The sequence below is a fragment of the Thermobia domestica genome, chromosome 6, assembly GCF_964235325.1.
Source record: "Thermobia domestica chromosome 6, izTheDome1.hap1.1, whole genome shotgun sequence".
In the NCBI taxonomy this organism is placed as follows: Eukaryota; Metazoa; Arthropoda; class Insecta; order Zygentoma; family Lepismatidae; genus Thermobia; species Thermobia domestica.
Genome location: NC_137459.1, coordinates 29,187,359 through 29,212,039, shown reverse-complemented (window position 1 = coordinate 29,212,039; position 24,681 = coordinate 29,187,359). Strand labels below are relative to the sequence as shown.

The 24,681-nt window shown below is 37.3% G+C and overlaps 1 protein-coding gene across 4 annotated transcripts; it reads right to left on the bottom strand.

Annotated features, from left to right (window-relative positions):
- Positions 1 to 9,988: 9,988 nt before the first annotated feature.
- On the bottom strand, positions 9,989 to 22,896 carry LOC145687910 (iron-sulfur cluster assembly factor IBA57, mitochondrial-like). 4 transcript variants are annotated; one of them, XR_014131808.1, is made up of 4 exons: positions 22,690 to 22,896; positions 15,104 to 15,156; positions 13,724 to 13,818; positions 9,989 to 10,032 (listed from the first exon to the last, which is right to left on the bottom strand). XR_014131808.1 is itself a non-coding variant. In XM_081761466.1 (2 exons), exon 2 carries the CDS (start codon positions 15,094 to 15,096, stop codon positions 13,987 to 13,989), a length of 1,110 nt encoding a protein of 369 aa, XP_081617592.1. In that variant the 5' UTR covers positions 15,097 to 15,156; positions 22,690 to 22,896; the 3' UTR covers positions 13,918 to 13,986. The 4 variants fall into 4 exon arrangements, 2 of the variants coding, with proteins under 2 accessions (XP_081617592.1, XP_081617593.1); XR_014131809.1 differs by having other exon boundaries at positions 22,810 to 22,875; XM_081761466.1 differs by lacking the exons at positions 9,989 to 10,032; positions 13,724 to 13,818 and having other exon boundaries at positions 13,918 to 15,156.
- Positions 22,897 to 24,681: the final 1,785 nt, after the last annotated feature.

The following is a 24,681-nucleotide window of genomic DNA, read 5'->3' as shown; positions in this document are numbered from 1 at the left end:
TTAACGATAATTTACTCTCACCTGAAATAGCAATCACTAGCAGGATAAGGAAAATTCTAAGTGCCTTTTAAAGTTCAGGAAACACAAATATAACTTCAGTTTATAAATTTCATTGTGAAGATCCGAGAAAGTGGCTGCACATACACTGACTTACATACTTATTTATTTCTGACAAAATTATAACTAATGTCATCAGAATAGATAGTAACTAATTTATTGATTGCGTCACTGTCATCCAAAGTGTTTACTCTGAGAATTGCTTGAGAAAGAAAAACAAATAATTCTCATTTCTGCGCAGCGAATATCCACCTGAAGTACGGTATACTGTACCATTACACACACACAAAAAAAAAAAGACTTTTTCTTTGGTTTCTTCTGGGAGTGTTTCAGTATCAAATGAGTTATCTTTCGATTGTGGGATTAACTTCTTACATTTATATGGTCTAAATTTTACCCTCAAACGTCCGAGAGAATTAATGGTTCAAATTTAAAGAAATGTAACCTGCCCATTTACTTCTGCAATAGGTTTCATTGTCTCAAATCGTACACAGTGCTCCCTTGTGGCTATGTGGACAGCATACGCGCTTTTGGTATGAGATATCTGGGTTTTATTACTGACGGAAACTCACGTGGATCGGATTCCGTATTAAGGTACAGGTCCAAGTCTCATGGTCTGCTGCTGAATAGAATGTTTAACTCAAATCCACTCCAATTCATGCACATTCCGTCTTTCAGAAAGGCTATGGAAGGATTGCCAACCTGTGTATTTCTCTGTGGAATTGATTTTAATTTCAGTTTTAGCGTCCCGTTCAGCATCTCGGCAAGAAAACACATCAGCACGATATCCCGGAGGCCCTGGGATTGAGTCCGGGTCCAGTCAGTCACTTTTTCTCTCTCTGTGTGTTACATGAAAGTATTTTTTCTGTAACATACGGACATACTTACGAGTAACATTTACGAACAAGTAAGTATAATAAAATTGAAAATTGCTCATTCATTGTGTTTACCATCTTCCAACATATTATTCGAGTGTTTTCTTCAAATTATTCTTTTGATCATAAAGTTCATGAGGTGCCTTCCATTTCAATTCAGGCAGAGAATGTACCATCACCATCTCAGATATTGTTAAAAATTTCTTTTATAGCAACTAGACATGTTTTTAAGAGACCCATATTTTTTTGTTTTGTCGAAAGAAATTTTCCCGCCAAGTAATGGGCCATCAAAGACGGGAGTACAATTTATGAATTGTAGAAGACATGGAAAATGGTCAACTTCGGAGCCTCACCATTCAGCTATGGAGACAGGTAGAGTTATAATTCTTGTTGTGGTATGTACATAGGGATATAAATAAACTATATTTTATTATAGTTTGGTTTGCGCATGCGTATCTTTTTGTACATAAATTAACAAATGAACGTCAATTTATCTGAAAAGTCGATTTTTTCGAATTTTTTTCGAGCACTTCCGGTTCGAATTTTAAAATTCTGTTTCCACGGTTGGTAAGACCTGGTTACCCGCTTTCCGAAAAAAAAAAAAATTGTATCGCTTCCGTGTGCAACCGTTTTGTCGCAAAAAATTCGAGAAATTGTAAAACTGTCAAAAATCGCCATTTTTGGGCGCCATTTTCTCGAAAACACCATCTTTTAAAATTCTGAAATTTTGTCAGATGGTTTAACTTTACATGAATAATACCATTCTCGACCAATGCTTCATGAATTAACTGCAGCCTTTTAAAGTTAGCGAAGTTTCGTTACTTTGATGTCACAGTTAGCAACACTGGGAACAATAAAAGTGCAATGATTTGATGATGTTTGTTGTTCACATTCATTAAATGAAGAATAAAAGGTTTTCTTGACTGTTTTTTTTTTTTCATTATTTTGATCAAGAAGGCTCTCTGAAATAGTAAAATGAGCCTCCCCCTTCTTCTTCGTTTTCTTAAACCGAAATAATCTGAGGTGAAAATTACGATTACGAAACACACAAATTTTAAGTTTACTTGAAATGGCCATCCAATAAATTCTGATGATCTACAAAAAGCCTGAACTATTACCTCAGTGATGATTTGGAATGCTCCAAAATCTCAATTAAGTGCAATGTCATTACAGTGATCGAAAAAGGACAAAAAGTTAAAAAAAAAATCGAAACGTTTTCTTACGCGTTCCAAAGAAATTTACTGACTTTTTAAACAGAACAATCACAGCATAAGAATGGGTCACTCGGAATTTTACAGTATTCGACTAAAGTGGGTCAGTCCGCAACCTGCGAGGGATGTATGTATGTATGTGTGTGTGTATTGTGCAAATTTTAAGTTAGCTGCTACTGCGTTGCTACAAATCAAAGATGCAGCCTGTATTGAAGCTGTCATGAGTTACCTATTTCCTTTAGTAGTATGATCCGTAGAAAATGACAGCTGTCTTCTTCAAGAATGTGGTGAATGTCCTGGAGTGGAAGGAATAAGTATGGAGTCTTTAATTATTGATCCTGATGAAAATGAAAGTGTTACGTATGCCATATGGGAAAACAATAATCTCGTTTAAAAAATTTTCCACTCTCTGTTTTCGTATCGTACATTGCTGGTTTAACTGTAAGAATTGTAATTCATGACTATATCAAGAAAATCCAAAGAGAATTAATTGCTACCGAAAAGCACCGTATAAAATTTCAAGATACAAATTCTATTTTACTTCATGTGGACTTCGCTGAAAACTGGACTGTTATTCTGCAATGTGAAATTCAGAGTTATCACCGGAATATGAAACAACTGACAGTTTTGTTGTAATAAACGACGATAAAACACACGATTCGGCTCATGTACTCATAGCCATAGCCAAGATTCTAAAAATACTCGAAGAAAAGCGAAAATATATTTTATAGAAAAAGGTTTGAATACGAGAAAATAAGTGTCTACAATTTCCCAAACCGTGTCAGTGATTTCTGATGGTGCTGCATCCCACTTTAAAAATCGCTTTCAGATGTTCGAGATGCAGACAGGCCCGATAAAGCAGTGGTTTTGCAGTGAAACCGACCATGCAAGGGTCTCTGCGACGATATTGAAGGGGGGGAGGTGTAAAGAATGGTGCAACGCGGCATAACCTTAGGCAAATACAAATACACAGTATTAAAACCGCAGAAGAAAAAAATGAAATGAAATCTTTTAAGTTTTACGTCCCACGTTATGCCGGTTAGGCTAAAGGAAACGGTGATTATGAGAAATGAATGAAATGGTGGAATGCAGAAAGTGGGAGGAAACGGGATAACCCCGAGAAAACCCACGAGCACAGTGTTTGTCCACCACAAAGCCCACACGGCGCGATGTGAGATCGAACCAGGGACCCCAAGCACCGGAGGTGAACGCTCTACCACTGAGCCACCGCGCCCTCACTAAAACCGCAGAAGAATCCAAGAGTATAGTGCAAGAACAAACTCCGGGTATTACTCTCGTTTTGTTGCCTGGAACTGAATTCGACGACTTCCGAAAGAAAAAAAGGGAAAGTATGCGACCGGTAACTGGTATTCAACGAAGTCATCTTTGGCTTTCGGAAAATGGCGAAGTTTTTATGGCAATAACGGGTCACCATGAACTAACTTCATGCTTGCCCCAAAATCGAACTTCTGCAATTCAAAGTGTAGATTTAATAAATCTGCATAAAGGAACTTTTGTTACATACATATATGTGTGATAACCAGTGGTGCCTAGCAGAAATACTATGAATAAATCATGAATTACGTGGAGTTGAAGTGCTGTTTATGCTTCCACATGGACTTTCAGCATTTGCGACTATCGACAATGTGCTACGCAGGGACGGATCCAGGACGGACTTCTGGAAGGGGGGGGGGTTAATACTGCTACTTAGAGCTCCAAACTCTGAGATCGGTTTTATTTATATATATAAAATAAAGTTTTTTTCCCCCTAGATCTACTCCTGGACGAGTTGTGAGTGAGCCAACACCTATTGGAGCACCTGCACGGTTACATGCTATTAGCGAAGACGACACCAACCAAGCAAATGATTGGTACATGTAAAAAAATTTAAAAAAAAAAAAATCAGTGAAATTTTGTTTCCGAAGACCATTTTAAGTAAGTGAACTTGAAATTTGTGCGTTACGTAATCGTAATTTCCACCTTACATTATTTCGGTTTAAGAAAACGGAGGAGTAGGGGAGGCTCATTTTACTATTTCAGAGAGCCTTCTTGATCAAAATAATAATAAAAAAACAGTCAAGAAAACCTTTTATTCTTCATTTGATGAATGTGAACCACAAACATCATCAAATCATTGCACTTTTATTGTTCCCAGTGTGACATCAAAGTTAACGAAACTTCGCTAACTTTAAAAGGCTGCAGGTAATTTCATGAAGCATTGGTCGAGAATGGTATTTGGTGTGTTTATTATTCATGTAAAGTTGAACCATCTGACAAAATTTCAGAATTTTAAAAGATGGTGTTTTCGAGAAAATGGCGCCCAAAAATGGCGATTTTTGACAGTTTTACAATTTCTCGAATTTTTTGCGACAAAACGGTTGCACACAGACGCGATACAATTTTTTTTTTTTTCGGAAAGCGGGTAACCAGGTCTTACCAACCGTGGAAACAGAATTTTAAAATTCGAACCGGAAGTGCTCGAAAAAAATTCGCAAACTTCGACTTTTCAGATAAATTGACGTTCATTTGTTAATTTATGTACAAAAAGATACGCATGCGCAAACCAAACTATAATAAAATATAGTTTATTTATATCCCTATGTACATACCACAACAAGAATTATAACTCTACCTGTCTCCATAGTTGAATGGTGAGGATCCGAAGTTGACCATTTTCCATGTCTTCTACAATTCATAAATTGTACTACCCGTCTTTGATGGCCCATTACTTGGCGGGAAAATTTATTTTCGACAAAACTAAAAAATATGGGTCTCTTAAAAACATGTCTAGTTGCTATAAAAAAAGTTTCAACAATATCTGAGATGGTGATGGTACAATTTTATATTTTTTTGCCTGAGTTGAAATGGAAGAAACCATGAATTTCTTTTGTTGACTTCTCAGTGATTTTTCTCAACTTCCGTTGTGTTACATTCTCTCTTTTTCTACTTAGAATTTAAATTTCTTGCGTCATGAATTAGTATTCGAGATAGGCAATGACTGAATATCTCCGTAATATGTGACAACATCATACACTGATCTCTGTGAAACGAGACTTTTCATGTAATTTGCTCACAAGATAACGTATACGTTCAACTGAGGTGTTTCCATGTCATAATACCAGAATCATCTTAATGAAGAATGTAAAGTTGATGATGATGATATCTTCAAGGACAGACAACTGCAAGTGAACCAAATGATTGTAGAGCTCCTTCGTGGCTAAGCGGTTAGCGTACGCGCCTTTGGCGTGGGCGACTCGGATTCGGTTCTCGGCAGGAAATCATGGTTTCGGATTTCACGTTAATTAGTAGGTCCCGTCTCATATAGCCTTGCTGCTGAAAGGGACGTTACTCAAAATCAACTTAGCCAAATGCTCCAGCAAGTGAAGCTAAATTACTCATTCTTGTCCAACTAATTCTTGAGTACAAATATCACTGTAAAAGTCACTTTACTTAATCAGTAGCAGGACTAGACAAATAAGATTTCTAATGCAAAGTTTATTTGTTTCTGCCCAAGTTTTATTTATTTATTTAATCTAAGATTGAATCTAGAAAGTCATGCTTCACCTAGTGATTTGTATTTCAACGGTGGCTTGCCAGAAATGTCGCTGCACGGACACGTTAAAATATGTAAACGGTTCTTTAAAAAAAAAATCTAGGATACCAAGTTCAGTTAACTTTTCTGACCTTAAAGCTGTCCGAGTTGTAGAATCGACATCAATATATTTTGCTGAACACAAGTACTTACTACCATCATCTAGACGGATTTTCATAGTCTTCAGACGGTGCTGCTTCAATCAATAGATTTCTTACAAACTTGGTCAAGAAGGTTCTCAGAAACTTAAGCATTTCACAATACAGATTTAGATTTATTGCGGTCATAGGACCATTACATCGTGCACAGAGATATACAAATAGTATGCAATATGTCAGATTTGAGTACAATAACAAAATAAATGCATATACATAAATAAATATTCTGGTGAGTTCTGCATTTTAATAAATGACAAAACATATGTATGTATATGCATTAGATGCATTGCTTTTGCACAACTAATGCACGGCATATTGAAAAACACAAGTGGTATAAAAATATTTCCTGGATGAGCACATAAATCAAAATATACATAAAATTAACATTGTGATAAACTAAATATTTCAGTAAGTTGCAAATGTAAGATTCAATTTGTCATCGCGTAAGTACTCTTCAGTTGAGTAGTATGCCTACTGTTTCTGTAAACTCTACTAACTGTACCGGTTATGTTCCGCTATTGTAAAATTCGTAAGAACATAAATTCGTGTAAATTATCTTTGCTTACTTGTTTAAGCATTTATTTATTTTTCATAGTACTTTGAAGAAGTATTTCAGAAATCGGTGTTCGAAATGCGTCAGCAGCTGCTTCAGGCGACAGAAAAAATGAAAAATAAATCTTTATGTTTTACGTCCCACGATTATGCCCGCTAGCCTAAAGGAGACAGTAATGATGAGAAATGAGTGAAAATGGTGGATTGAAGAAACTGGGAGGAAACAGGAGAACCTCGAGAAAATTACTCACACGGGTTTTCCACCACAAAGCTCACTTGGTGCGAGCTGGGAGCTGGGTGCGAGCTCACCATGCATTTTGTTTTTCATGTGTGGGAACAAAAAGAAGTTATTAGATGTTAAATCAGGTGATTACGAAAAATATCATTAATTCGACATATTTATGGACAAGAAAAAAAATCAATAATTTGGTGTGCTGAGTGAGACCTGGCGTTACAGTCCTTCAATCTTCTGCACATGTCCGTTGTAACCGAAGAAACAACCAATCATTTGTTTGGCACCACTTATAGAACAGAAAACATTTGTTGGTTTCGGCTAAATTTGAAACACTCAAACTGGCTTGCTGTCTAGTTTCGAGTTCGTATGAATATAAACGAAGTTCACCTCCTGTAGCGATGAAGTACATCAAATTTGACTTGTTGAATTGTTTGAACATTTCTTTACACCAATTGACACGACCCTGTTTTTGAGCTTCAGTCATTTCAGATCCAACGACTTGCAAATTCCTATACATTCAGATCGTATATATTGTTTTCATGTCAGCGTTCAAGAATGCCTGAATCTCAAGGTATGTCATGTCGATCTCTCTTGATCATTTGGGGTCGCGGTGTCTCAGTGGTAGAACGTTCATCTCTAGTGCATGGGCTCTTTGGTTCCATCCCAGCTCACAGCAAGTGAGCTTTGTGGTGGAAAACCCGTGTGAGTAATTTTCTCGGGGTTCTCCTGTTTCCTCCCAGTTTCTTCATTCCACCATTTTCACTCATTTCTCATCATTACTGTCTCTTTTAGCCTAGTGGGCATAATCGTGGGACGTAAAACATAAAGATTTTATTTTTCATTTTTTCTCTCGATCGTTCATCAGTATTGCTGGCAATAACATACGTGGATGGACGACTTTCACAAAATTCATGACTAAGAAATATGTAACTACGTTGAGATTCGGAAAACCAACTGCGAACAGTCCTAATGGACGGTGCATTATCCCCAGAAGCTAAATGAAGTCGCCCGATGCATTGTTTTGATGTTAAACTACATTTAAAATCATCAAAAATCACTGCTCGAAATTATTTACGAGGAATTTCCATTCTTACACGAAGCTACTATTATAAACTGACGTGAAAAATAAACGAATAGGCTTAAACAAACAAACAAACAAAGATAATTTAAACATAGAAACACCTATTGTTCCGAATTATAAAACAGCAGAACACTAACATCACTGTTAGGAGCGGTTTGCAGACAGTTTTCCAGCAATCCTGGTATGTACCGCTTTCAGCTATGGTTTTATAATAATTCAGACCACTGTCCCCACAAGAATGGGTAATTTGCACATAATTCATCAAATCAACTATTGCCTTGCTCATTCTGCATATTAACCTATACGCTCCTGCTTCTACGATTAAACACAATCTGTATGACGCCGTATGGCAATCGTAGAAACTTCAACTGAAGTACACAGAAAAAAAAAGTATTACTAGATCAAACTTATAAGTTGTAGTGAACGTAACAGCTAAAGACACACAAGTTAGTATTTACTTAACAATTTACCGAAAACAAATTATTGAAAACTGAAGTTGAAAATTTTTTGCAGTTGTAAACATGTATTGGGTTGGTGAGACTGAAATAACCAATTGACGTGTTTCACTTTCAAAGACCAAAGAAATGAAAATTATAGTACCTGGTTAGGTATAGCCTCCGGCTACAGCCACATTTGTTTGTCATTGGTCACTTAACGATTGGGTTTCTTCACGAAAGAAGTCTGAGCTTTGCGATGTGAAGAATTCCTCAGCTGCACGTTGCACCGCTGGGCTACCAGGAAAGTGCTTCTCTGCCAACAAGTGACAGAAATGCTACAAGAGGCGGTAGTCGGTGTGAGAGAGACGCCATGAGAATATGGTGGGTGAGAAAGGGTTTCATACTGGAACTTATAGTGAACATCCACCGTTCTTTATGTAATATGTGGGCGTGTATGGTTGTGTAGCACAACGACACTATGTTGTCATGGGTAGATACCCGCGGACAAGTTCGCGGCGTATTTCATTAAGTTGAACATCCGCAGTGGTAGTTTCGCCTCAACGAAATGAAAGGACATAATGGACCATTTCTACCATGTAGAAAACCATACCACCAACAACTCCTGTAGGCAGAAGGGTAGTTTTGGAAACAATTCTGTATATTGATCACGAACAAACATAATACTGATCGTTTATAATTGTCGCAGATCATTTTTCATCAAAAATGGCAATATGATAAAAGAAATATTTCTTTTTATTTCGTTGAACACCTCTAGACGGAGATTCTAGTTGGCCGTTGACACCCATGAATGCAACCTTTTTTAACTTACCGATTGCACCGAGTTGAAGAATCAGAGTGTCATGGTGTGTATAAGGCCGTCTGCAATTGTACGAACACTTTTTTCAAAGACCCGCTTCAGTCGCATTCCTGACGACCTCAGTAGAACATCCTGTTGGTCGGTAGCCTAGCCGCAGGAGTCATTTCTTCATGTTCTCTCACAGGCACGAAGTTTCGTAAACGATCCTTCATTCAGCATTCTTATTGCTTTCCCGGCTTATGTACATCGTAAAGGAAAGTCATTCGCAATTTTGCTTTCCATGACGCTTTCTTGTTAAATACACTTCCTCCTGACTGACTGGACAGTCGAGGCTGTTTTCTGAGAACGCAATGAATTTATAACGCAGGCGCGTTACCTTGCTCCATCCATTGGTTGAGCTACAAAAGTTAGTATACCAGCAGATGGAAAACGGATATTTCAATCGCACCAACACAGTACAGTGTTCCATGTTACAAACCTAGTTAATCAAACTTCTTGTTGTAAAGAAGGTAATTTTCGCCTGAACACTGAAACCATCCATAAACTTGCAAAATGTTGACAAACTTTTCGCCAACATATGAACGCACAACCTAACAAATTCAGTCTAGTGTAGATACACTACGCTCTGTAGACAAATTCAGTCCTCTAGCCTGCTTTGAATAGCCTTCGGGAAATGAACACAGTTCAGCTTTGCACATGGTAAACAAAATCTCTTGACATAGAAAACACTGCATTCTGTGTTTTGACAAACTGGTCGCTTACAAATGGAACAATTTGACCCAAGTAAAATAAACAATCCCTTATTAGCTGGGGCAAAGGGGTCTCTAATGACATACGACTCTTCAACAAACACAATATTTTTGGCAAAGGGTGGTGCCTTGCCTTTGTAGTCATACAGCTCACTTAAACTGCACACTGAACAGGTAAAAATATTACCGCCATCTTCTGTCTGCTCATTGCTTTGTCCAGATTGCATCTTAAGTCGCGGATCTTCTGTTGGTTAGTATTTCATTACATCTGAAATTGAATATGTAGTACGCATTAATTCTTTTAAGACGAGTTCAATAATATAACTAGAAGTGATTTCTGTGTAATCAGTGATTTGTGCAACTAATCAGTTTAAAACGAAAAAAAAAAAAAAAATTTTTTTGACGCTAAGAAATCATAATGGTGAATTCGAAACAGTTAAGGCAATGCACTTAATACAGGAACAAAGTATTTAAACACATCGGGAAAAAATATACGGAATTCGGTAATTCTGAGCAACATTTTATTCTGTTCTTTGATAACAAAATCCGTGTATATGTAAAATATTGTGTTACTGTCATAAGATTTCGATATATGCATTCATAACTAGTTTCATTTTTGTTTACAGGTAGTACTATGGGTGGAAAAGGTGATACGACGCGGGAACAGGGAGCTTTTGAACTTGGTCGTGAACATGGTTATTCTCTGAAGGAGGTGGCGTAATTTGTTGACATGTACTGCAGTACTGTTCATTTAGCGTGGGAGAAGTCGAACAAGGACTAGTCCTGCCGGAGCAGCGGTGGGTAAAACATGATGAGTAATTCTGATCGTGGACGTCTTGGGAGATTTGCAATCATTACATGTTTCCAAACTCGGAAAAAGATGCTGCAAGAGTACAATGCCAGAATCAGTCAGTCTTCGAGCAAACGCTTGGATAAGAACTGAGTCGTTTAGGCATTTTCATTCGTGTAGCCAGGTACGCCCCAAACTGTCAGCCATACAAAAGAAAAACTCGCCTGACATGGGCGAGACAACACCGACAAAAAAAACCCTGATATGGTAGGATGATTGCAGGTTTTGCGTGTACTGTATAGGTAGTCATACCAGGGCCAGGTGGAAGGCAGGAGAAGCCTTCAATACACAGTGCGCAAAGGGCTGAACAGAAAGGAAGTGCATCATCTTGTAGGGGTATATTTGAAGCGCTAGGTGGGTCTCTTTGTTGAGGTGTCCAAATGTATGAAGGTAGTGGTTTAAGTGCATCTTTAAGATAATAATGTGTTGATATTTGTCCAGTTTTTCCGAAATGGTATCATTACAAATGCACAATATCAAAACAAATACACTGTGAGGAGCTGTAATCCTACAGGATTGGTTTGTAGAACATATTCACCCTGGTATGGCAATTCACCTATCTCGATGTTACTGAGAAAATATGGGGCATGGTAGAAGAGACATCAACATCCTCCTAAATCTGACTGCTCTGAGGGAATGAGCTAAACTAGATATAAATGCTATCCTTGCAGTATGCCAAAGAAAAAGATGGGTTTCAGTGTGAAAGCGAATGAAAATGTAAATCAATCACGACAAAATGAATGATTAAGAAAACCATTACACAAGATGACTATTTATTACAATGCTTACTTTTTATGATCACAGAAAGTGACAGTGTTTTAATGCCTATGAGACCTCAAGACAAAGGTTTGTTACAATCCTGTCCTCATGTATTTTCCCTAAAACCATAGTTGCATAGTCGGTAAAGCATCTATCCATTATGTGCACATCCCAGGCTTTATTCCAGGCGGAGACAAAGACTTAGTTTCCGTTGTGCCCCCGTTCGGAAGCGGCTCAGGAGTTCAACCTGCCTCTGAAAATGGACAGACCGAAGCATTGTACATCAGCTCGCCCTGTCCCAAATGGGAGACACTCTTTACCTTTACATGCACTGTATTAGCTGAAATATCGGAAGACATTTAGGGCCGCGACACAATCAGGTATTTGTAGTTTATTTCCAGGTAAATGTAAAGTCAGTCCCAAAAGTTTACCAGTCCTCTGAAAGTAATTCGTAATATAAGCAGATACTCACAAAAATAGATGGCTCAATGATCGGAAAAATATTACTCGTAATAATATAGGTTGCAAAAAAAGGGAATAACTTTTGTGACCAACTGTATTGCGACAGTAACTACTTGTAACACTACTTGATATTTCTCTCTTGTATGCATACGAAGACTTCAGTTCACCCATCTACACAGTTTCGACAATAAACCTCTTTTAATTAAAACCATTCAGCATTAAATACAATACATTTACTTTCCAAAATAATATTTTCTACATACACTGCACTAGCTGCTATTACATGTAATCCAAAAATTTACACTTATTAAACTAAACTCTTTGCACATTTACCTTGAAAAGTAACGTTTGATTTCTATAGAAGTTCTTTATTCATTTGTGATTATTGGTGACTAGCAAAAATTGATACACTACTAATTTGGTTTGCATAAAGCAGCTGATGTGAATAGTTTCCATGCAGAGAAGTAACACACTTTCACACTTAAGTATTTTAATACCTCAGCTTTTCCTTTCATCCTTTTTAAAGAATGTGAAAGTATCATTTTAATTTCGTTCTCTTTTCATTACAGTCGATTTTTGTCTTGGTTAAGACCATATAAGTAGGAAAAATGTAAAAACATAATGGCAAGCTGAAACAAAATCTGAACTTATTTCGTTTTACAAGTATTACTGATCGATGCGCTACTACTACCCTCGATTCGACTTCTTTTCAATGTTTATCAGAAGAATTGAAGAGGTCAATGGAAGAGGGGCCTATCCCACAATTTTGTGATTTGGAAAGAAATGCAGTTTTGATGTACAAAAAAAAAAAAAATAAAATAAAATAAAATAAAATAAAATTTAAAAAAAAAAAGAGTAACGTAGGTACTTTAGTTTGTCGGAGTAGCAGCCATAAAACTCATGTTTCATGGAAGAGTGGATTGGCCCTTCTTCCACCAAGCCCTTCAATTGTGCTCCTTAAATACTTTTCGAACTTGCACACACAAAATTTTGAACCCGTTTACAGTTATTCAGGCTGAAAATTATAGAAGACTACAGTAGAACCCCTCTCGTTCGCACTCGGCTGGTCCGCCACTCCGGTTGATCCGACTGTGCTCGAACCAACATTGTTCCGACTCATCGGTGACTCACGAGGCTCATTGTTGTTTACTGCTGTCGCGGCATTGTTTTTTACTTGCTGTTACCACATATTCGCTTTAGTGCTCCGTCATTTCTTGTATTATTTCTTTCTGTGCATGTTTTCTGTACTGTACTGTACTGTGCAGTTTCTACTGATTTACTGTTCGTTTGTTTTTACTGTAAACAACAATACAGTCATTTTTGAAAAATGAAATCTTTAAGTTTTACGTCCCACGGTTATGCCGGTTAGGCTAAAGGAGACGGTGATGATGAGAGATGAGTGAAATGGTGGAATGAAGAAAGTGGGAGGAAACGGGAGAACCCCGAGAAAACCCACGAGCACGGTGTTTGTCCACCACAAAGTTCACTTGGCGGGGGCTGGGATCGAACCCGGGACCCCAAGCACCAGAGGTGAACGCTCTACCACTGAGCCACCGCGCCCCCCACAGTCATTTTTGAGTTCATAAATTATTTATTTTACTGCAAATCCGTATTTTTCTGTATTTTTTGGATAATCTGACCTGTTTTGCGTTCCGACCATACCCCCAGTCCCAAAGGTGACGGATTAGAGGGGTTCTACTGTATATTCTCTTGTTAACAAATAAATTGTTATTTCGTTACTTTTGACTATATTCTCTTTCTACAATATTAAAGAGAAAGAATAAAATTCTAACGGCGAGAGAAAAAACTCGCACACGTACACCTACATATTCAAACTGAGACAGAGAGATGTTTAAAAAATAGAAAAACAAGAAAAGTAACCACCAACCTTTCTTTTAGAAGCTCTCTGCTATCGCCAGTGAATATCAAGTTCTGATGCGCAGACACACACCAAAGATTTCAAGGGATATAAGAAACCCTTACCTAGAAATACGATATAAAGCTTCTGAAAGGAAGGTGAATGGGCTTTTTTCAATCTTTTACACATAACTACAGAGTATTTAACATAAAAGAAACACAATATTACTGTAAAACATGGGTTTATTCAATGCCTACAATTAATAAATACATAACGAACACTTTTATTTCTCTCTATCTTGGACTAATTCTCTCTTTTGGAGCTTCTTTAGGCCACCAATCAGGCTTCTCTGTTTTCACAGAAACTCCTGACACTTTTAATAACAACGAATTCAAAGCTTCAGTAATTCGTAATAAACCTAAACCTACGTTATCAGCTAAACCTAAAACTTTCCCTACGGATTTTCCTGCTTCATTTTCAACTGATATAGAATGTGGCTCTTTTACAGTAGAAGAAAATAACAACGGCATTAATCGCTTTCTTACAACGCCGGTGTGGTGAGTTCTGGCCGTCAACTCTTGACCTATGTAACAGCCTTTATGAAAACTAACGCCATGCAAATAATCACAGTTGATTTCCAATGGGAAACAACTACCAGGTGGGAGATCGGAAACACCTTCACCAACACCTAACTTGTACCTCAAAACTCGGTATACGGGAGCATCCTGTGAAAGGTCCGCTTCCTTCCTGAGAGCTTTAGTAATATCGTTTCCAGATGGAGCCAACACTCTTATCCCGAGTGAACTTAATCTAGGATCACGACTAACAACCAATCCTGGAGTATCTTTTAAGCTATCAACCGTTACATCATCTGCTGAAAGATTGGATTTTGGGCTACACAACACTTGGCCCAGAAACGCCAAAGGATTCTCTAAACTTTTCCGATTATTTTCCGTTTCCCAATTAAAGACTACCCAAACTTTATACTCATCATCAACACTAACAATATCGATTTTCTTACGCACTCTGTATAGTTTTAAGTGTTTCTGAAGAGGAGACAGTGCCTCCTTATCACATTCAATCAAAAAAACATTTGGTTCGTCAGTGCGATACACAATAGCATCATACATTACACGTCCTTTTAGATTAAGAAACATCGCATACATGCTGCGTGCACCTTCTTCCAGATGGCGCATATCATTAGTTATCAAACCTTGCAGAAATGACGATGATTCAGCCCCTGAAACTCGCAGAAGACCACGGTCCTTTAAATGTTCTACAGACACATTTTCTTTGCCCGAGGAACACATCAACCTCTGTACATAGGTCAAACATAATGAACACTGTCTTATTCTCTTATAAGGAGAGGAATACAGGGAATTTGTAATAAGTTTAAGAAGCATTGTTTACCTATGGTACAACCATGAGAACCTGCACTTTCCTTACGTTCGGCATTCACATTTCTGAAACGAGAAAAAGAAAAAAACGATAATTAGGAACAATGAAGGCAGTATAATACAACATTAATTCATAGAGCCAAAATTATGCAAGTATTTTTTCGTAATTTAGTAGTTTAAAATACAACTGGATGTACATACTTCTGTAAAAAGTGTATAGGCACACTATTCACGTTCTGAAAAAGGTGCTGTTAGTACATACATCAATAAAACTTCATTTCTAATTCCTAAACATAGTTGCGAAAGAATTCGTCAGCCTTCCACAAACTGATAGTATAAGCACGTCATCATACGGTGCCACAAAGCTACGGGTTCTAAATCAGACTTTCGTTTTGAAATTTACAAGATCAAAATACATGAAAGGAAATTTGCATTTTTTTGTGAATTTCTACGTAGGTATAGGATTATTCAGGTTCTGGCCACCGAAGGAAATGGCTTTCTAGCTTTATTACAAATCACGAGATAATAACACTGTATAGAGAGTATTAAAAAAGAATTTCAGGAATGATAAAAAAAATGAATCAAAAGATTGCGATCTTGGCCAATAATTAGTTTTCTGATTAGGGGCCACAAAGGTTTTGAACGTCCCCTAAATTGAGTTTTCGCCTTTTTCTACAGAATAAGCACATCATGCTGAGTTAAGTAATAGTTTGGGTTTGGCTACATTTTATGTAGTTCTCCAGTTATAAGGTCTACAAGATTTTTTTTTTTTTTGCGTGAAATATATTGGATTTTTTGATCAATATATATATATATATATATATATATATATATATATATATATATCTAACAGAGCTGAAATACAGTCAAATTAATTCACATGACACTAAGAATAATGTTACTTCTGTTATGAATTATACAGACAGACAAGTAAGAAAGAATCTGTTTCGTAATCTTTAGGTTGCTAGCTCTACTCTAGGCTGGCTGTGACTTCGAGTCTCGCCCTGTGCTCTTTTGTGACCAAATGACTAACGTGCGAAGTCTTTTGTGCACGTAGCTAGTTCAGATTCAATCCTAAGTGCGGGTAGTAGTCTAAAATTCAAATTTCAATAATGGTTCAGATATTACATTTACGTATTAAGTCCTGTCTCACGCAGCCTCAGTGCTGAAAAATGATGCTAAACTCTATAAAAGCAGAGGTTTGACTATCTCTATTTCATTTTCTCTTTTAAGCAGGAGTTTCATGTTTTCCAAGAACAACAATGTACTAAAAATAACAATGGTTTGTACATAGGAAACCCAAACCTACCGCAACTGCAGTACAGATCTTGAAAAATGTATATTTTACTTTAATACTGACGTAAAATATGTTCAGTATTGATTAACCAAGGATTTTATCAAGCACCTGCCTCAGAGATCTCGCTTTATATTACTGTCCCATTTCCTACTCAGCCTACCCAAAGGCTCTTTTCCTACGGACTTTCCAACCAATAATCTATGAAGATCTCGCATATAACCAGGGCTCGAAAAATTTTATTGCAAGTACTCGCCAGCCAAAAATCTACTAGCCTCAGAATTTTGCAGTCACAGTGTTTATAAAAATAAACAAAGATCACTTTGCGACACAGTAAACATATCAATACATTTTTTAGTTTGTTTATTGGCACGTCTCTTACAAATAAGAAAAAAAGAGTTGAGTTGATTATGAGTTTCACGTCCCGTTTCAACAGCAAGGCTATATGAGACGTGGACCTACTGATTAACGTGGAATCCGAACCACATGAACTTCCGCCGGGAAACGAAAATATGAAAAAGAGTGACATCTGCTTATTATTATTGAATTTACGTTTTTGATTGATCGGACTTTATTAACCAAATGTAAAAAAGTACTCGCCGCTGGCGAGTGGATTTTTCAAGCCCTGCATATAACAAATGCAATTTGTGTGTCGCGCCTACCACGAAATAAATTAAGTATTAATGTACAACCTTGTTAAAAAAAAATAATCTGGATTCTCATCTCTCATTCAAAGCACAAATTCTTGTAATAGCGTAAGAAATTTTAATACCATAATTCTAAATATATCTCAATTGCTCCAGAAAACTCATGTAGGGTTGATTTGATCCCTGATAAACAAGAATATACATGTATGTAAGTGAATGCATGCGGTTTTTTTTTTTTTTTTTTTTTAATTTAGTGTGTCGAAAACATATACTAAAAAGGCTGACAACCAATACCGGAGTTTCGTTATACGATTACCAGAAGACAAGATATCAACAAGAACTACCAAACGAGGTCCAAGAATTAAAAGATAATAAACTAACAAAGCACGAACAAATCCATAAATAGACTCTAGCGTTAATGTAGTCCGAGCCAGATTCATGTATTTAAAACGGACCACAAATGGTCAATTATGTTGAGTCCGGGGATTGGAAGGCTCAGAGATGTTCAACTTCGATCCCAAAGTTCATCAAACTAGCCGCAACAGCTCAAGCACTGTAAATGGGTGCATTATTATCCTGGAACATGGCGTCAATACCTAAAAACATCATCTGTACCATAGGATGTAGGTACAGTCAGCGACAAAAGCTTTCTTCCGCTTGATGTACGTAGGTAATTAGTTTCGTAAATAACTTAAGAATGGAAGGACAACTTGAGTACAGTTTTCAGTAAATTAAAAATAATGTAATTTTCGGTACTCTTCCCGCCATACTACTTTTATTTCTAAAATAAATTTTATCAAACGGAAAGAACTTTTGTAGCTGAGTGTACATTGAAATGTAATAACGGGCAGTGACGCGACTAAATGAAATGAAATTTTGAGTTTTACGTCCCACGGTTAAGCCGGGTAGGCTAAAAGAGACGGTGATAATGAGTAATGAATGAAATGGTGGAATGAAGAGAGTGGGTGGAAACGGGAGAACCCCGAGAAAACCCACGCACACGGTGTTTGTCCACCACAAAGTTCACTTGGCGGGAGCAGGGTTTGAACCCGAGACCCCTAGCACCAGAGGTGAACGCTCTACCACTGAGCCACCGCGGCCCCTAGTGACGCGACTAGAAAGCATCAGACCATCACCCACTGAAAACCAAGATAACTGAAACCCACAGCATCACAGAGCCACTGCCATGTTTCATGCTTGGGTGAATACACAGAATGCACGTTCGTGACACCATTGGCGACATGTTAAAGTATTATACTACCTTCTAGTCGACACAAGCTGTCAGATGTTCCTTGAGCTCCTCTTTACTCGCACGAAGGTCGTGAATGATTCGCTTTAAGAGGCTCCATCCCGGCGAAATTAAAATATCGCTAATTTTACAGTAATTATGCGATATCTTCAAACAGATAAAAGATAATCGAAAAGTGGAACAAGAGCTCGCTAGACAATATTATTTCACATGAGATATCGTTATCACGACTCACTTATCTGCAATCAATTTCCAGTCATTTAGAAAATCGGCATTTATTTTCGCGTTTCTAAATGGCTGCAAACGAAAAGCTACTAGGTGACTCGTAATAACAGTACCTCATGCAAAATAATATTGTCTAGCGCGCAGGGTTGGTTGATTTAAACCAAAAACGAAAAATGTTCGTGAAAGTGTAAGGGTTCGTAAAATCTTCATGAACACACATTTGTGGGTTATCACGTTTCACTCCCGTATATTATTCGTATTATATTTAGACCTAAATTTCCCATTCAGTACTAAGAGAGATTATGCTACAAAAGCAACTTTTGTTCTTTTTATAAGTTTATGAATGTTTCTTTTGTGTGTTTTTTTTTATTGTTATTATTGTTATGCAATTGCAATCAAAGAAAAATTCTAAATATTTGTTTCGTTTTGATAATGTTTACTGTTGGTAAAATACGTCGAAGTGCCTTACTTTTCTTTGGGGTGGGGGGTGGCACCACGACAGGCATTTAATTAGAAGTATCTTTGGCATCTATTTATGTATAAATGGGTCAGAACCAAAGTGGACTCAAATAATTCGTATTTTTATTCACTTTTCTTACTTATATGCAAATTAAGTAGTTGTATTTCTTTAACTTCGACTAATAAGAGGCGTAGTTAACGAACTTGGACTCAATTAGATATTCTGTACTCTGCAGGTATTTTGAAATTGTCCATATGTAATTCTGTATAATGGTTTCACTTGTGCAACTGTTTATCATTTTGTCCTTCTGAAATGACTCTTGAGGATTATATTAACAAGTAGGTAAAGATCAATACAACGTATTTTTATCAGGAGTCCTTCGTGAGTCGGCAGACGTATCGCCAGTTAATCCCGGTTTCGAGTTCAGATGGAGGACAATTTCTCTCGAATGTAAGCCGAGAAGCGGTTTGGATTTCGCTTTAAGCTTATGTAACACCTTTCAGCATAACCCGGTTGTTGTATAATAACACCAACGTGAAACAAAGTTATTTCTGTCCATATGTGATATAAACTCATAGAGCAAATTATTTAAACCAAAAAACCTGTTTTTTTCAATAAAAACCATGGCTTTTGCCAACCATGCTAGCGCGATCTTGTTTCACATTTCGATTATCTTTTATTTATTCGAAGATATCACATAATTACTGTAAAATTAACGGTATTTTAATTTCGTCCTGATGGGGCCTCTTAATAATCGATGGAACCTGTTAAAGGTTTTCTTCCGACCACTGTACCTCTTCGTCGATGTGGTTTTGCTGAGCTTTGTCGGCCGTCATGACTTTGCAACACTATACCTCGCGACATACCAAACAGTCCACTCTTTTCACGTTCGACCACATAACAGAGTGCCAACAATTTTAACCTTTTGGAAATGAGATGTGTTGATTATTTTACGATATCTCCGCCTGCTCAGTTCACTGTATACTGCCGTTCTATTGCTCCCCACGTAGTACGGAGTTTCCCCTAACACCTCACTACCAAGAGCCCGACGCTACAGAGCGCGCCTGACCGTTGCCAACTCAAACTCAAAAAGTATCTGTATATATGTTTAGTAATATATCAGTTCCTAATGAGTAGTAATGACATCGATTACGAAATGATCGTTCATACTTAACACATGGGTATAAATTTTATGCAAGTTAAGTTCTGAAAACGCAATTACCGTAACAAATTCTACATGAAAATACAAAGCTTGTGTAAAAATAGCGTTATTTTTGTGCGGTACTTATCCTTCTCATACCAAAATACCAGTCTACGAGGAGGCACGATGGCTCTGGTCCATGGGATTCCTGAGGAAGGTTCTAGAACAGGTTATTAGCAAGGTTGGTTTCTTTCTGTACCAAAGTTTAGTATTTAGTTCACACAGTATTGCCGAACGAGCGTTAGCGAGTGAAGGCTGGTTAGAACCCCGCAGGGCACGTTCTTCTTTGTCTTTCTTATAGCTAGAAGGGAAAGGGGACCTGTGTTCTAGAACCCTGATTACATCCCTGGCGAAGTAAATCTGTGGTGGACAGCCAACCTCGTGTCCGTGAGTTTTCTCGGCGTACTCCCACTTTCTCATCCCACCAATACTTCCATCATTCACTTGACTTAATCATCAACTCTCTTAGCCTAAAGGGCATAAACAAGGGACGTTGAACTGAAAGATTTTATTTCATTTTTATTTTTCCGATCTAGAAGTATAATTTCTCTATCGATGACATTAAAACTACACACAGAACACTGTGCCTCAATTAACTTCATACTATATTAATACTGTTATTTGCTAACGATGAAGTATTTGCATAACCTACACGTGAAATGCTATACGGATACAGAACGAAATAATACAGCATAAATTATTAATTTATGCATATGAAATACCTTGTAAGATCAGTAACAGTAAATAAATCGTAGAGCAAAAATTAACGCCCTGTACGATCAGACTCTCTATAAGGGAACCACTACATAGTGTACAGGGTGAAGATTTTACTCCTTTCTGTTTGATGGTGTTCTTTAATCTCAGGTTTACAAGTTAAATGTATTAACTGACAAAAAAAGAGTAAAGGTACAGGAATTTATTTATGAAGATGCCAAATTGTAAATAATGTGTGAAAATACATATAGCTGTCAAAAGTGTGGTCTAATAGTGTGGAACTGTCGTCTACGTGCATAACCATAGTCGCTAACGTGACTGTTCTTTCAGACGCATTCCTGTATCGCTGCACGAGCTCTCCAGCATCAACCTGCCCTGCGCAGGAGTACATAATCTATCATGAGCTTTTGCATAGTTAGTATTCTATAGAGTAGATTCGTATGTTGAACTATAAACATGTATGGAATTAGCGTAGCATTGTAGAAAAATATGGAAGACAGTTTGCGTTGAATTAAGCGAAGAAAATATATTACAGCCATAACATTATGTCCTCCTAAAGTTAACCTGTCATAAGAATGCATCGTATCTATAAAATACATACAATGAGTATCCAGTTCGATAGCAACCTTCAACTTATGTTGTCAGAAGGTGACTGAACTGTACTTAAATTATTAAATATTACAGGGTTTTCATCAGACATAAATTGCTTCTTCTGCCACTCCACGGTGGCTTCCATTGATATTTTTTATAACATTTACTTCTGAACATGTAACTAATTCCAATATTACAGCCTTGTACCAAATATCCAATAGCCAAAATTTTGGCAAGGCTCTAGAACACAGGTCCCCCTTCCCACTTAGCTGTAATAAAGACAGAAAATAATGTGCCCTGCGAAGCTCTAACCCGCCTTCACTGGCTAACGCTCACTCGGTAATACTATATGAATTAATTTTTTTACTTTGGTACAGAAAAGACCCAACTTAGCTACTGGGTTAAGTTTAGAGTTACCCCTCCGCTTTTTATAAAAATCAGGAAAATGTACAGGACAAATGAGGTAAGAAATGATAATTTTAAGATTTTATTTGATGTTTAGGAATGAAAGTTCGGCAGGAGAGTTCTGTTTAATACGAGAAAAGATATGTGGAAGATAGTACTATTTGCCGGATACGAAAGCATTCGCGGAAGGTGCATCAGCAGCATGGTAGTTGTAAAATATGGCGAAGAGGTGTAACGGATGCGCAAAAATAATGAAAAAAACCTTTTAAATTTTTGTGAAGCCCACGGAGTACTAAAGTTAAGTGAAATGTAACAAATTTTAATACTTTAAGCACTGTTTTTTGTATGTTGCAAAGTCCAAGGGCGCCTTCAGACTGGAGGGGCAACTCTAAACTTAAGCCTAGCTATTAATATACTATATGGGGGGACCTGTGTTCTAGAACCTTCCCCCAAAATTTTGGACTGTGTGCTTCACTGTATACCACAATTAAATATGGATGCAATTACTGACCATAAAACAATACACTAAAATAACGGAGGCAAAACAATTTATTTCCGCTACGAACTTACACGCCTGTTAGTATATTTATAGAACTATGAGGGAGAAAAACTATTTTATTACACGTACTGTAACATTATTGTCTTCTAAAGAACTAAGTGTAGGTTGAATAACACGACACATATCAAAATACAAAATTTTATGAGATAACAATACTATGATATATACTTCATGCCACTACAATACAGCCTTGTACTACGTCTACTGGACAATATTATCGTCAAATATAGCTCAATTCATCATACACTACGTACCAGTCAGTTTCCAAATTTAATCAGCTCTACATACAAATCCTCAAGGTAATAGATAGAGGAATAATACTTTCTTCATTACAATATGGTAATAATTACATCATCCGTATGATCGTATAATACCTATGATATCCAATTCCTTCGAAATTTATTAAGTTTCCATGCAATACTAGTCTCGTTTCAGTGTAGTGTTGCCAACACTCAACCAGAAAAAGTGGCTAAAATTAATAGCTAAAAATGACCAGAAATGGCTAGAAAAAAATATGCTTCCGCATTGAGACAAAGATAAATAAATCTGATTCCTATAATAACATAAAATTAAAGCAAAACTCCCCTCACAGAGATAAATATCATCATCTACTTGTTCAGGCTGAGGTGAAGCTTCTTTTTTCTAGATTGTTTGCACTGGCGCAAATCCCGTGATTATGAGGGGGACATGCCACTTCCAATCTTGGAACTGGGGAGACTGTCCCCCCAATAATCTGTTTGAATTTGGGGGGGAAATGTTATCATTTGTGTCCGATTGCAACAAAGGAAAGTGAGATGAAATTGATGTCTCCCCAGAATAAGCCTCAATTCTGCCCACCTCCCAATGTTGAAGACAACTCTGATCCCCTGATCACCCTCAACATTGCTTTTCAATTTCATAAATATTACAAACGTACCTTAATATATATAGGAACGGTTTTACCCGCCCCCCTCAATGTTGAAGAGAGATTTTCGCCGCTGGTTGTTTGGATTGGGCTGATTGTGTTTCAACTAGTTGTAAAAGTGTGGATTAAATTTCGTATAGAGGATAACACTTTCTCACACGGCGCTAGTGATGAGCAAATGCAAGACCAGGACCAAGACCCGGGTGGTCTTGGTCTTGGTCATGGTCTTGCACATCCAGTCTTGGTCTTGGTCTTGCACTGCAACCCTTGGACTTGGTCTTGGTCTTAGTCTTGCACACCCAGTCTTGGTCATGGTCTTGGTCTTGCTTGCAAGAGTCTTGCAAGTCTTGCATTAAGAAATCTTATGCTTTCCATAGGTAAATTTTACTCTATATATAAGGGATAAATTCTACACTGCGCCAATACAATGCATGTTTCTAAATACAATATAGTTTAGTTTCCTTTCGTGTAAGTATGATGATACTGTACACATAGGCAATGACCTTTATTTTTTTCAATGGGTGACCACGCGTTTCGTAATCCTTTTATATTTTTTAACAGATCCAAATACTCGACTGGTTCTCAAATTGGAGACGCTACCCCTGAGACGCATGAAAGATAGTGGCGTATTTTATGGGCAACCGAGGCTACCGGCGCGCCCTGCCACATTAATAAAGAGAGTTAATATAACACGTATAAACTAATTTAAAACAATACGTTTACAGTTTATTATCTTCTTTTCATGCTACTAGTTTCTCTATATTTTTCGCAAACATGAATACATACTAAGACAGCCGCTAACGCTTGGAACGCAATCCCTCTCCCTTTCGTGGACAGTGATGATTTGGCAAATCTTGGGATACCGCTCTTTGCAGCCAGCAAAAAGAAACGTGTAACTGCTTGTGCACCCACGTAGGTTCCTCCGTAACACCACATGTGTTAGCGAGCTGCGGCTGGCAACTAAGCAAGTTTCCTCTCTGTGTATCGGTTTCCGTAGGCGGAACGAGTAAATTGAAGTTAAGAATAATAACATAACAGCAACTTTGAGGCTAGCTGAGAATTTCGGGGCATCATTTCATAGCACTTTGTGTCAACGCAATGCAAATTTTGAGTTTTACTTTTCGATTGTTGTTATTATAGTTATGATTACTTATAGCGTTATTTTCATTAAGTGGAATCCGCTGATTTTGCGCCAACCTTTACGAAATGAGACCCGTAGACAGTATTGTAGACTGGAGAATGTGTTAACTTCTATTACTGTGGTGAACATTGTGAGTAATATCTAGCAGGAAAATGAAATGCTACGAAGAAAATTATCAAAGTTTATTTTCGTTACAAAGTA

Excerpts from the sequence above, each read along its gene's own strand:
- LOC145687910 (XM_081761466.1), bottom strand. The coding sequence starts at position 15,096 with ATGCTTCTTAAACTTATTACAAATTCCCTGTATTCCTCTCCTTATAAG.